Source organism: Peromyscus leucopus, chromosome 4 (genome assembly GCF_004664715.2).
Source record: "Peromyscus leucopus breed LL Stock chromosome 4, UCI_PerLeu_2.1, whole genome shotgun sequence".
In the NCBI taxonomy this organism is placed as follows: Eukaryota; Metazoa; Chordata; class Mammalia; order Rodentia; family Cricetidae; genus Peromyscus; species Peromyscus leucopus.
Genome location: NC_051066.1, coordinates 36,814,549 through 36,829,074, shown reverse-complemented (window position 1 = coordinate 36,829,074; position 14,526 = coordinate 36,814,549). Strand labels below are relative to the sequence as shown.

Here is a 14,526-nt window from a genome sequence, read left to right as displayed (position 1 = left end):
CTCATCACTGGGACCAATACCCATCCACAAGGAAAGGTAGGTCACACACTTGTCAGGAGGCCCCACCAGGTCATCTGGCCACCTGACCATCTGTCCAGCTGTTTATCCCATCAGAAGGGCAATCATCATTGGGTAGTCAGACCCAGGTCAACACCAACCCAGCCTCCCAGTCAGTGAGCCCTTAGAGGTGTGTGTGTGTGTGTGTGTGTGTGTGTGTGTGTGTGTGTGTGTGTAAAACACAAGGAAAAGACACTCAGAAATGTGAGAATCTAGCAAGTAAGTTGACTGATTCCTACAATAGTTAAACAGGTTCAATATCCCTAAAACACCACCTGACTCAAATACAATTCAAGGGTATTTTAAAACTGTTAAGTTTAAATAAAAGCAAAAATGAAAAAAAAAGTCCTTCTGAATAACCGTGATCAGTATGGAAAAACCAGCATTATACTGAAGAGCTACTTGGGGTTTTATAGAGGCCTCAGAAATCAGAAATCTGGAACAAGACGCAGGGACATAAATACAGCCTGCTGAGGCCTACCACAGGACAGGCAGGAATGATGACTTTGCTGGCCAACAACCACGTTCCCATCAGCCCCACCCTTTCCTGAGACACACGAGCCTGAGAGAGAAAGGTGATTGGGTAAGTGGTCTGAATTAAGTGACTCAAAATGTTCTTCAGGTTTTCAGGGTTCCAGGTTCCTCTAGGGAGTGAACAGGTGTCAGCCCATTCAGCTCAGTATGGTCCCTTTGCCAACCCTGGTGCAGGAGTGCATGCAGCCCTGTGATGCAGACCTGCCAAGACTCCCCCTGCCACCCCCCCCAAGACAGGGTTTCTTTGTGTAGCTTTGGTACCTATCCTGGATCTTGCTCTGTAGACCAGGCTGGCCTCGAACTCACAGAGATCCGCCTGGCTCTGCCTCCCGAGTGCTGGGATTAAAGGTGTGCACCACTACCGCCCGGCCTGACAAGACTCTTGGAGGGTATGTGTTCAGGGGCAGAGGCTTTCTTACCCATTCACACTTCATCAGCTTTGCTGAAACATTGCTTTTTTGCTGCATTGCTGTGTGTATTTTTAACCACTTAAAACTCCACCAGTCTGTAGCTCTTTACCCATCCTTCTTAACAATGTGGAAGTCACCCAGAGCTTCAAAATTCCAGTGCCTGGACCCTAGGCTGGAGATTCTGACTTTACTGGGGCTGGACTTGGCAAGCAGGGCTGTAAACACACCAGGTGACAGACGCACCTGCAGACACACTGTGGTAGACTGATAATCAGGTGTCCTTCCATCCTTCTGCACCTCAAACCTCCGCTCCCAGCTGAAAAATGGAAACAAGAGCACCCATTCCCTAGGTGGCTGCAAAGATTAAAAGTGAATGCCAAAAATAACAACACCTTCCCCCAGGGAGAGAGGGAATCGGAGGAAGGAGGGTGAGCAGAGTTGGGGGGGAGGGAAAGAGAGAGAGAGTGACTTAGCACTACACTCAGTATTTCAAAAGTACTAAATAAATATTAGCAGTTTCTGTTACCATCACCTTGTGCTGTCTTCAGAGTGAGGTCCCTGGAGGCCCATCTCCTGCCCACCTAGACGAGCCCCAGCACACAACAGCAGGATGGAGGGCCTTACATGAGTCACAGCCACCATCTCAAAGTTCCCAGGTGCCCGAAGCCCTGGTGCTGTCACAGTTTCCAGAGCCACAGGGAGCAGCAATAAAAACAGCTCACCTGGGCACACAGAACACGCCAGGCATTTTCCCAAGAGCGTTCCCTGCCAGCTTGCTCATCACTGGGAGGTGGTGTTTTGCCGGCTCCGTTTCGGAGGTGAGGACTCAGGGGCCGGGAGTGGGTAGGGCAAAGGTAGCTCAGGGCACAAAGCGAATTGCTGCCACAGAGCAGGGTTGCAGCAGATACTACTGTGTGGCCCACAGGAAGGGACGAGATGACTTATCCTAGGCGTTCTTGCCCATCTGCAGGAGCTCTCTTTAGCTCACATTTGAAAGTGGCAGTACCACCTAGCAACGTAGAGAAAGACAGAAGGGTCGTGCAGCGCCACGGACCACGGGGGGCCTGGAGAAGTGCCAACCAGCTCATACGAGAGGCTTCCAGAAGCGGGGGCCATTCTGTGTCCTGCTAGATTGTCATGCAGAGTACAAGTGACTCCCTGAGCCCAGTCAAGCCCCTGCCTCTTTCCCCGGGCTTCTCTCCTTTCAGCAAAGCATCAGCAGCCAAATGCTCGCATGCGGGGGCTGGCACCAGCCAAAAGACAACATGGGAGCAAAGCAGCGGCTGGGCAGGACCGCAGCGGGCCATGCGGGGACAGGCTGGCATGACCCCGGCCCAGTAACGGAGGCCGCAGGGCTAGCAATCAGCAGCACGCTCCCAAAATTACCAAGCGCTCCTTTCAGAGCAAGTCATTTGAATTTGCCAAAGTGGCAAACTGCAATTATTTTCAAAATGACATTCATTCCTGTATGACAACAGTTAATACTCTCTAAAAACAGTTCCTTAATTGCATGCATAATTTTAAATTACTGTAATTTGTTCAATATTCTGTGAAAACCCTGTTCTCCCTCATCAAAGACAAAACAGGAAGATAATGGAAGGACTTAAGATTCCAGAGCCAAGTTACATGAATTTGGGGATGGTACAGAGGTAGGTACCATGGGGATTTTAGAAAACAAAGTCCAAACGAACAAAGCAAACTCACCAGTACCTTAAGAGGAAGGCTGATAGATAGCCTGGAGAGCGAAGCCTCGCACTCCGCTGTCTTTAAAACCCACGTTCAGGGGAGTTTGACATTTACCATTCATTCCTAGCCACACTTACAGCCTACAGCAGTTAACATCTATGCCCATACATTCGTTAAAGTAGCGTGAACAGATACTGCCGGCTGACTCCTCCTTTTCTTCTTTTATAATTTATTAATTCTATGGAGAAGTCAAAAGCTGTGATGCTACAGTCAGAAAGATGACCAATGTGATAGTAACCTAAACTCGAATTTTTATAAACTCTAACTGGAAAAAAATTCACAACACAGCGATCTTTCTGTGACAGCTAAATTTAGAGCCATCCACTTTTGGAAAAACTCCGTCTGGAAAGCCAGCGTTACCTGGGACAAGGGATAGCAGTGTGAACTGCTTCCCCTGCATTACAGAACCGGCTTCCTGCCCACCCACTTGTGAAAACCTGCATGCAAGGCTCAGTCAGGACAAAAGTACTGAAAGCTAGGGGGAGGGGGGGTCTGCAGGGGGTCCCCAGCAGCACCGATTCTACTTCAGTGTGAAGGTCCCCAGAAAGGGGTGAGTCAAGCCGAAGACCTACAGCGGGGAGTGAGGATGTCACTGGGACACAGGTGGCATTTTTCATCGTTGCAAACACTATCTGTATCCACACTCGGCTCTACACCAAGGTCCTACACTGGCCAGCAGGCTCTGGTCATCTCCACAGGCTCAGCCACTGCTAGATCCTCCGACACCCACGGTCCTCGGCATGGGATAACCTCATTCTTCAACAGGGACAGGAAGAAGGCAGAGCACCTCGGACCAATGGGGAAGGCCCCACAGTGCGGACTCCAGAGCCACGGCCAAGGGAAGTAGTCTGAGGGTACAGTGAGGGAGGCGGGGAGACCAGGTACTAAAGGGCCCGGGAGTGCTCCCCATGTCTCCATTTCTGAGGTGAAGTGGATGCCAGGTCCCTGAAAACTGAGTCAGGCCTTGCTTCCTCTTTCACCGACAGCCAGTCTGGGTTTCCTTTGGCTTTACTAAGATGGAGCAGGTGCAATTATCACTTCGGAGTGACTTAGAGTGAAGACTCAGTCCACTGGGAAGAAACCCCGGAGTCTGAGCAGCAAGACATGTCAGGACCTGGGGCTGGACTCTTCTGTGTGGCCTTAACCAGAGACCCGGCCTAAGGTGTGATTTTGATTCTAAGGCTGTGTTATACAATCTGCACATGGGGGAGGAAAATCTATCTGCAAAATTACAGCAAGAACAGCATAATGGGAAAGCCACTGACCACAGAGCAAAAACGTTCTCAGCTCAGTGTACGCCCAACCTACTACTCTTTCCATTGCCAGAAGGGTGTGCGTCCCTGGAACCTGCAGGTAGCTTCCTGTGACCCACTGTTTGTATCATCCAATGCTTAGTTTTGTACAACCCATGAAGAGCTGGGTTGCTACAGTATGACCCATGAAGAGCTGGGTTGCTACAGTAGTCTGGGACACTCAAGATTCAGTGTCCCTGGCAAGCTCTCTGACCTTTGCTTCCCTTTGTGAACCACCTCCTGACCACATCCTCTCTGAAATGGTCACTGTGTGCCAACACAGTGGCTCCATCTACCCTATCTCCCTCTAGGGAGAAGGCTGTGATGAGCATGTATGTGGGGGAGACATCACCAGGCGCTCCCCTGCCCTCCCTGGAGCCTCAGCTGGCAGGACTGGTGGAGGAGGAAATGGCCAGGCTCCCCTGCAGACGGCGGCTCACCTTCACGTTGGGAGTATAGAGATTCCTGAGAGAGGCCAGGGCAGCAGACAGCCCCTCCGTGCTGTAGCCGATCCACAGAGCCTGCAGATGGCTTGACGAGACGCCAGTCTTCTTACTGAGGCCCTGGAAAGAACCAAAGAGACGCTCGTGAGTGCCTCCTCCCAGCTGCCCAACAGAGGCATGCTGTGCAGTCTTATACAAAAGAACCCCTTGGCCGGGGAGCACAGCTCAGGGCCCTGTGAACTATATGCACAGCAGAGAGAGAGAGAGAGAGAGACTCGGAGAAAGCTTCCTTCTGCAGAAGGAGATCAGAAGATAATAAGTGATAAAGGATCCATGACTCCTAATGAATAAAGGGGTCTAGGCAGTAAAGGCTGGTGGCATTATTTATTTTTTTGTTTTGTTTTGTTTTGGTTTTTCGAGACAGGGTTTCTCTGTATAGCTTTGCGCCTTTCCTGGAACTCACTCTGTAGCCCAGGCTGGCCTCGAACTCACAGAGATCCGCCTGGCTCTGCCTCCCGAGTGCTGGGATTAAAGGCGTGTGCCACCATGGCTTGGCGCTGGTGGCATTATAAGAAGAGGCAAGCTCAGTGCTGTGTCTCCCCATAGAGAATATTCCCACCACTGTATCTTGGTACTTAGCAAGGAAACAAAACTTCAAACCTGATCACGGCTCTAGACAGACCTGCCTAGACAGGAAATCCAGGGGGAAGAGGTACACAGCAAACTTCCCTTTGAGAAGCAAGCAGGGTCAGAGAACCAGGCGGTATGAAATGATACAGGCCATGGAACTCAAGTTCTTCGATTAGTAATGACACACCAGGGAATGAATGAAGGGCCCACAGGCCTGCCTAAAATCTTCAGGCCACAGAATTCACTCACACCTCACCTTGAAAATGTGTGCCTTCAGGATGTGGTGGCCAAGCTCCATGGTCTGCTGGCGGTTCAGCTTGCTTTCCTGTCGAGAGAACATGAACGCCAGCAGAGCGTGTCCATTCCTAGGACAAGAAATCCAAAGGCTCATGACAAAATCCCACCACACCACAGGCCCTCAGATGAGGACACCACACTGTCTCTGAACTGTCATCCGTGGGCATCAGCATGAGTACACGGAACATTCATGCTGCCCGCTATTTACAAAGACGGCAATCGATGTTTATTCTGCAGTCATTTGTAAGGTTTTTCCTGGGGTTCCCTATCTCTGTAGAGTGAGCACCTTGGTGCCTGGATCTCCAGAACCACTGCTGCCTGCTCATCACCACCACTCCCTCATCACTGGAGTTTTATTCAAGCTTGTCACAAAAAACACAAACTTCATGACACCAAGGGTCTTGACTAAGTCACAGCTATAGTCACAATGCCTAACACGGTGCCTAATGGTAAGTACACAAGCAAGTGCTTACTGGATGGACGAACATGAGGACTGGTGGTACATAATCCTCACTGCCCTCAGCCCCCACCCCATCCCCATCATCATTCTGGGCACAACTGGCAAAAGACAGGCCTGGCCTTACAAGGGGAAGGGGAGAAAAGCCAGGCCCTGCATAACAATAGCTCCTGAGGAGCAGAGCCTAAGACTAGGTGGAACCCACGTGCTTCAGACTCACACAGACCTGCCTGCCTTTGCCTCCTGAGTACAGGGTAAAAGCGTGTGTCCACACCCAGTTTGTAAGAGGCTGCAAAATCAGCAGGTTTCTAACACAGCAGGTTTGTAACACTGGTAACAAACTTTCTGAGAAAGAAATCCATTCATGGTAAGGAGGTGAGAGACCTCTGCAGTGAAAATTAAAAACCACTGAAAAAAGAAACTGAAGCTACTAGAAAATGGGATCTCCTAGGTTCTTAGATGGGCAATAATATACCACTGTTTAAATGGCCAGATTATGGAAAGTGATAGAGTTAATGCAATCCCTACCAACACCAATGACATCCTTGACACTACTAGAGAAAGTTCCTGTGGAAGCGCAGAGAGCTGGGAGATCCCAATGCAATCCTGAGTAAAAAGATCAACACTGCAGGCACAATATGGGATTGGAAAATACACTAGAGAACCATAGTAACAAAAACCAGGATGACAGACAGTGGAATAAAAATACCAACTACTTGCCGGGCGGTGGTGGTGCACGCCTTTAACCCCAGCACTCGGGAGGCAGAGGCAGGCAGATCTCTGTGCGTTCGAGGCCAGCCTGGTCTACAGAGGCCCTAGAAATAAACACTTGTGACTACAGCCACCTGATTTTCCACAAGGTGCCCAAAATACATGCTATAGAAAAGGCAGATTCTTTAGCAAACGATGATGGGAAAACATCCACATGTTAAGAAATGAAAACATAGGTGCATCTCTGACCCCTGCACGAAAGTTAATGAAAATGAACCAGAGACCAACGTAAGATCTGAAATGTGAAACTACTAAGAAAAACACTTCAAGAGACAGACACAGGCAATGACTCTCTGAATCAGAGTCCACTGTCTCAGGAAACAGCAACAGGCAGTCACAAACAGGACTGGGCAGAAAAGAGTCGGTGCTGTGAAGGAAATAGTCCACAGTGGGAACAGACAGCCCACAGCACGGGATCTTGGCCAGCTACTCATCTGAGAGAAAATTAACACCCAGAACAAATCAAGATCTCAAAAAACGCTCACAGCAAAAGAACAAGGAATCCAATCAGCAAATGCTGATTGGGTTGAGAAGTGTGAACGCACACTTCTCAAAAGAAGTATAAGCAGCCAGCAGTTTCAAAAACAGGTTCATTTTTTAGCCACTAGAGAAATTCAAATAAAAATATACCGAGACTCTATCTCATGTCAGTTAAAACAGCTAACATCAAGGAAACACAGCTGATAATAAGGCTTGCTTGGGATAATGCTTGCCTAGGATGCCCGGGTTCAATCCCCAGCAATGCAGAAGGGGTGGAGCATTGCGTATCTGTAATCCTGGTACTTAGATGGCTAAGGGGGATCTGAAATCAAGGTCATTCTTGGTATACAATGCAATCAAGGCCTGCTGCTGACCTAGGATACACTAGACCCTGTCTCAAACAAAACAGCAATAATAAAATAAATGCTGGCCAAGAGAAGAACCCTTACACGCTTTTGAGGAGAAGGAAAGCAGTATGTTCCTCTAAAAAACACAATCACTCCTCTGTGTGTACCTTTGGGAATCAAAGTCAGCATACAATAGATAAACATGCATTTACCACCACGCCTTTCATAATAGCTAAGTTATGGCATCAGCCTATATAAGCTGCTAGTTAACTCAAGAATGAAGATGCATGGTGGGCAATATATACAGTGGAGCACTGTCAAGAGGAGAATGAAATCATGTAATTTATAGGGAAGCGGATGGAACTGGAGCTCACTGTGTTAAGTGAAATAAGCCTGACTCAGAAGGACAAGTGCGTTATGTTTTCTGTCACACGTGGAGTCTAGAAGAAACAGAGGCAGAAGGGGGAAAGGGAGGGTGAGATTGGGTAGTGGGAGGGCTGCCTATGATCAAAATGTGTTAAATGCACATATGAACGCATACAATGAAACCAATACTCTGTATAATCAATGTATGCTAAAACTTGTAAATTACACGGTTACAGATGGCCCCGGTGTGGCTACAAGGGCAGACTTTAGTGGCCAGCCCAAGGGTTTTCGGGGCTCTCAGCAAAGCCCATGGCTTCCCACCTGTCTGCATTCCGGTCACTCATTCTGTTTCTGTGCACCCCCATGCTACCCTCCTATGGTTGGCCTTCCCCAGTCCGTTCACGCTCCATGGGCTCCACTTTAGAACCGGAAACAGAACTGAGCTATTTCCTTTACCCACATGACCTTGTGAGTCACTTGCGTTATAACGCCCTATCTGTTTACACGAGGCAGTGGCCTGATTTGCCCAAGACCTAATGGCTAGTAACTGAGGGGGCATTCTACCAGACTCAAGAGATTCAACTTGGGGAGAACAATACTGGGTACCTCCCTGCAGGAGCTCTCAGCAACTGGAGGAGACACATATTTCCATAATGAAATTCAGCCAGAAAAGCAAAGAAGAGATACGGTGGGAGGAGGCAGGAAGCGGCCCTAAAGAAACAATCCCCTTCCCCGTGGATTACACTGTCTCAGTGGTGTTCCCAACAAGACCCCAGTTTCCTGCATTACTAAACCCAAACTGCTCTGTGCCTCCTTGCAACCCAGTGGAAGGCATCTCCAAGGATGCAGGATTCTGTTCTAATAGGCTCCTCCAAACCCTCACTTCCCTTAACCTCTGCTGGGAACGCTAACCTTCCCTGCAACTCTCCTCCACCTCCAGAAGCCCAAAAGCTTTTCTCTCTCCGTGTCAAGCACCCTCACCAAGTCACACCACAGCCGCCATTAGTGATGTTCAATCTTCAACTACTAACTTCTCCAGTGGCCACACAAGATCTGCCCCCTGGAGAGAGGTTCCCCACAGGCTCAGATTGTTCGCAATCAAAGCCATCTCGGATCCGAGAAGACCTGATCCATCGCTCCCACCTGTCTACCCACTTCTCCCTCAGCTGGCATAGTAGCCACCACACTCTCTGCCCTCCCCACTCTGCCCACAGGCACTCTATCCTCCAGAGATGGCACAACGAGGCCATCTCTAGCATATTCCTCTGCTGGCTCCTCCCAGTCCTCCACACCACCACAAGAGCTCCAGGCAAATAGATTGCTTTCCACCAGCACGTACGTGCGTGCGTGCCCTGTGCTGTTTCTGAGGCTCCCCTGTCTACAGGAGTGTCTTCTTCCGATAGCATCCTGTATCCCTTTGTTCCTCAAGCCAATCACATGGAGAAAATAGCAGAGATGGTTCTAGATCGTGAGTCCTTGTAAAAGGTTAGCGAGCCGATGAATCCAGGCTATGGTTGGGGAGTCTAGCATCACACAGAGATTTCAAGTTGTATCTCTCCTTTGAGAAGTGTTCACCACAATCTTCGAGGTTTCTTTGCAAAATGAAAATAAAAACAGAAAACACAAGAACAAAAAGAACAAAGCAAAAGGCAGGACAGTCCTTGACTTCAAAATTCCTACCAAAATGTACGCTAGGTATCAGAACATCGTGGTAATGGCGTACAACCACATACTCTAGAACACAACAGAGACTCTGGAAGTGAATTCACCTTCTTACACCCAACTGATTTTCAACAAAGGTCATACTAACATGCCCCGAGGAAAGGACTCTTTTCAGTTAAGCAGAAGAGTAAAACTGAACAGATCTCTCACCACTTAAAACAATGGCTCAAAAATAAAGACTTAAACATAAGACTAAGAAGTATGGGCTAGAAGGAAAATAGGAAATACTTCAAGCCGTTAGCATGGACAGGACTGTCCTGAAGACGACCTCGGACGCACCGGAAACAAAAGCAAGGCAAGTAAGGTGGATTTAACCACAAAGGTGCAGGGACAGCCTACAAAATGGGGAAAGGATTTGCAAACGCCTCTGACAAGGGGTTGCTAGCCTCAGGTCCCGGTGACCGCTGTCTGCCTGTGGTTTCTGTTCCTGCAGCACCTGCCATACTCGGCTCTGCCCTGGGATGGACTGCCACGGTTCAAAGTGCAGCAAGGGTCAACGATGACCACAGTCCAGCTACTCCCTCCTCTGACACCAGCAGTCTACATCCTGTGAGTCTCCTGATGCGCCTCTGTCTCTACAAAGTCAACTGCAGCTGATCTTCCTCAAAAAATGTGCTTCCCCTGAAAATCCATAACTTGGTGAGTGATGTCACAGCACACTCTGGTAACTTGGTTTTGGTAGCCAACCTGGGGTCCTAAACCAGGTTTGAAAGAGAGCAAAACCTGAGTCCAGCATCACCTAAGAAAACAGCCATAGCACTGAGCAGCACTAGACCTATCAGCATACATCAGGAGGGTTGTGGTTATGTGACTCCCAGGTACTCACTGGCCTCTTCATTTCGAGGACCAGGCATCCAACCCAGTGCCCAGCAGCTCTGAGGAGACAATCCAGCAGCTTGCCAGCCTGTCACTAGAGTAGGAGGCGATCCTGACTCAGAGAACAGCTGCCCAAGAAAGCAAAGACGTAGGCTGGACAGAAAGAGAGCTTGAGAGTGGCCGTGTCCAAAGGCCCTTGGAGTCTTCCGTTCCTGACCTCTCAGCCTGTTTTGCACTAGATGGCTGGTAAGCAGGCAGGCAGGAGGGCAGGCAGGAGGGCAGGCAGGCAGGCAGGCAAGCTTGTCTCCCCAGCCTCCTGTGGTTTGAGTTCTGCAAGAACTGCATCCCGCGCTGGCCTTGTCTGTTGGGGACAGCTAAGTTGGATTATAGGGCTCCCTCTGTCCCCCACACTTGTGCTCCCTGGGATGAGGTGCTATAGAGCCAAGGGTGGTCAGACAATGGCAAAGGATCCAGGACAGACCCCGGCCATGGGCAAACATTCTCCATGAGCTCACTGTTCCCTAAAGCAGAGACACACTTCCCGTGTATGACCTGCCATGCCAGTGGGTGGAGTCACACTTAGCAGCTAGGAAACGCCACCCTGGCACCGCTCAGCTTCTCCTGCACCCAGATACACTAGAAATCCAGCAACCAAAGGAGGGAAGATTTTGTAAAAAGGTATGAAATTTTTTTTCACTCTCTCCTGACCAAAACGGGGACACAAACAGCAAAACCGCACGGTACTCGGTACTCAAATTCCTCTGGGCGCCAACGGCAGCGCCTCCCGTACCTGGGCTCACACAGGAAGGCTGTGCTCTCGCCATCCGCTCTCCACACCAGCCACTCTCGGAAGGACGGGTGGCAGAACATCCGCGTTTTGTCTCTCCTCTTAATGAGGAAGCAGGAGAGGGCCTCCATCCTCTGCTGGAAGTCCTCCCAGCCCTGCTCGCCTTGGATGTGGCCGGCATTGATGGCCTGGAATATCTGCTCATCCGTCATGGGGTGGAGGGACGCCAGGGCCACGTTCAAAATGGGGAGGGCCCTGTCGAAGGCGGCCTGGGTCATGAACTTCATGTTGCACTGCAGCAGGTAGAGCTCGGACAGAGACACGGGCACCACCTTGTAGCTGGCACTCTTGATGACCAGGTGTCCCCGCTGGAAGAGGTCCAGCGTGAGCTTGAGGTACAAGTAGGAACCGAGGCTGCGCAGCACCAGGTGGCTGCTGACTTTGCCGATGAGGGCGGCGTCGGCCTTGCCATTCAGGGAGATGTTGCTGAGGATGTCCTGGCTGCTGTGGACCCTGTGCTGGACATAGGCGTGCAGGTCGCTGTGAATGTCTTTGTTGTCCGGAAAGTCATCTAAGGAAAGCCTGACAAAGGGCAGCGCGCTGATGATTTCCTGGGAGAAAACAAAAGGCCACAGTGTCACCTCACGGAGCTTCCTTTTTCCCGCTTTAAACCAGGTTCGCTCGTTCTCTTTCAAGGAGGATTTTCGTGGATTACAGGGACTCGTTGTTTTGTATTAAAACATGTAATAGGATAAGGTACAGATAAAAAAGCTTATGTGAAAGAAATCCTGATGCGAGATAGGATCAGCAAAAGCTTTCCCAAAGCCCTCATCGAGGACTCTGAGCCAAAGGAGCAGAGAGAGGGGCCCAAGTAGACAGCAGCAATCAGGGCCACTCCAACAGGGGGGCAGCAGGGCGGCGAGACCCCGCCGGGTGACCCAATACCCATAATCCCCGAGCGGCTGGTTCTAAAACAAGGGTAAACACAAACCACACTGCATGTCTATGAACACAGCCAGACTCTGAGATAAGAGGTACCCTCTCGGCATCAGATACCAGGGCTCTGTAACCCCACCAGGAAATATGACACTTCCAGTCCCACCTGTGTCCCCGGACAATGCACAACAAAAACCATTGCCTCTTTCAGTATGGCATGTTCTCATTTTTAAAGGATTTTAAGTAGATATTCTTTCAAAAAATTATTTATAAACGTGAGTGTTTTGTCTGCATGTCCCCAGTACCTACGGCAAGGGTGTTGGATGCCTGGAATTAGTCATGAGAACTGTGGGCCACCATGCGGGTGCTGGGAGTCAAACCCACGTCTTCTGAAAAGAGTAGCCCGTGTTCTTAATCACCAAGCCATCTCTCCAGCCCCCGAGTGAACTGTTGGATGAATCCTAACTGCATGGTGTCATTAATTTTCCCGCTCTCTCATTTCAAATGTAAGCATAGCCATAACCCCAAGAGCAGAGAGAATAAAAATTATAACTTCTCACTACTACTTCTGAAGCATGTGCTTTAAATGAAGTAACTACAAGAAGAAGGTAGAGGACAGTTATTTACACTTTGCATGGAAGTTAACCAAGCCTCCGCACTCGGCCAGCAAAGGAACACAGGACCCAGGTCAAGTTTTAGCCTAGCTGCCAAATTATGCCTACTCAGGGAAACATGACTGAAAATGTACGGCTCAAAGGTGCATACAAATTAAGCATGCCATTTAAATATAGGTTTAATTTCAGCTTTAATGAGAAAGAAAATTAGCATGATCACCCAGATCTACAAACTAAAACAAAGCACACCCACCATGAGCCGCCACAAACGCCAGGAAACACTTTTAAAGTCCAGTACATCACGTGGCCGGGGACCTCAGCCAGTACACACCCCACTATGGTGAGCCAGGCTTAGACACGGGCGTTTCAGGACAGGGACAACTCACTGCTGATAGGATTCTTAGCTGACCCCTGAGAATCCTTGTTTTTATGGGACTCTCTGAAGTCCTGACATGGTTTTCAACTCAGTAGGTAAATGGGCTATAACACTAGGCCGGGATCACTTGGGATGTGGGAACTTGGAAAGAGGGGGGAGAAATCTTTTGTCACCTGAAAATTTGCTCTCACAGTCACAATCAACTTCAGCCAGGTGGGGAATTTAGGAATAATTTTCGTAATAAATGAAGACAGCGTATCTCCGTAATCAGGCTTATGAAACTCAGCTTCATTCAAGCCATCGATCAAAATGATGTACTCCTCTTCTGGAATTTTCTGCTCTAAAAGACGAAATTAATTTTTTCAAATTAAGAAATTATACATTTCTATAACATGGCACCACCCAGTGCATTTTAACACACAGCCCAAAGTGTTAGCAAAACCTACAAAGGTTTACATATGGCAGAAGACATGTTTTCAAAGAAGCATATTGTCTATTAAATTTGTAATGAAAAAACAGAGGACTGAGCCAAAAGAAAACCAAAGTCTTACAAAACAGTTTTCGGAAACATATTGCATTACAGACATTAGCGGAATCTCAATCATACACATGTAACAGCTAGTTCTGCGTAAGTCGCCATCACCTGAGTAGCTTGCAGCCAAGAGAACTGACGTACCTAGAGCCTAAACCCGGAGCAGACACCAGGCCCTCGACTGGACTTCCTCAGTGGACTTCCTCAGGAATGAGGGCCCAGCCCTCCCCACACTGCCACCAGGGGTCGTCCGGCCCGAATCCCTCAGTGGTGACAGCCCAGCTTTACAGATGCCCAGTGTGGGTCCTGCACACAGATGTGATAGCCTTCTGCTCGGAGCACAGAGCAAGCATGACACCACCATCTCAGGCCCTCTTTCTAGCATCTTCTAGCAGAAGACGCTTTGTGGACGGGTGACTGGGAAAGGAGGGGGCAGAGGATGGAAACCTTAAAGACCAATGTCACTGGTACGCCCACCTGGAGACTATTCAGGGGCAAGGGGGGTAAAGGAAGAAACAAATGGAAATGCCTAGAAACAGTATTAGATTTAAATTTCAATTCATCTAAGCAGGGGCTAGGGGGAAGAAAGGAGAACGTGCTAGAGGATTCTCAAACCATCCGCTGGTTCCCCTGCTGCCTGGGAGTGTATCACCTAGTCTTTAGTGTGGGCATCACCTACACAGATTACAGTTATCACCAGAATGTGCCTCCTGGAAATGTGAAGGACTGTGAGGGTAAACAATGAAGACGTAAGTTCAGGTAGCCCCCTGCCCGGCCTTTTAGCTTACAGACAGGAGACAACTTCCTACCAGGAGAAGGGAAGAAGAGTGCAGTATCCCAGCGGCTGGAGAACTGGACAAGTCTAGGTTTCAAAGCTTACTAACTACTTGTAATTAGCATTAATCGTCCCATA

General features: G+C 49.2%; 1 protein-coding gene across 5 annotated transcripts in view; it reads right to left on the bottom strand.

Annotated features, from left to right (window-relative positions):
* The window catches only part of Tanc1 (tetratricopeptide repeat, ankyrin repeat and coiled-coil containing 1), a 226,937-nt gene that overhangs the window by 34,772 nt on the left and 177,639 nt on the right, over positions 1–14,526 (bottom strand). For all 5 annotated transcript variants that reach the window (XM_028871438.2, XM_028871733.2, XM_028871656.2 and 2 more), the window contains exons 13-16: positions 13,255–13,421; positions 11,159–11,766; positions 5,369–5,477; positions 4,480–4,602 (exon numbers count right to left, since the gene is read on the bottom strand). In XM_028871438.2, coding sequence (XP_028727271.1) covers positions 4,480–4,602; positions 5,369–5,477; positions 11,159–11,766; positions 13,255–13,421 — 1,007 coding nt within the window. The remainder of the gene's footprint in view (positions 1–4,479; positions 4,603–5,368; positions 5,478–11,158; positions 11,767–13,254; positions 13,422–14,526) is intronic.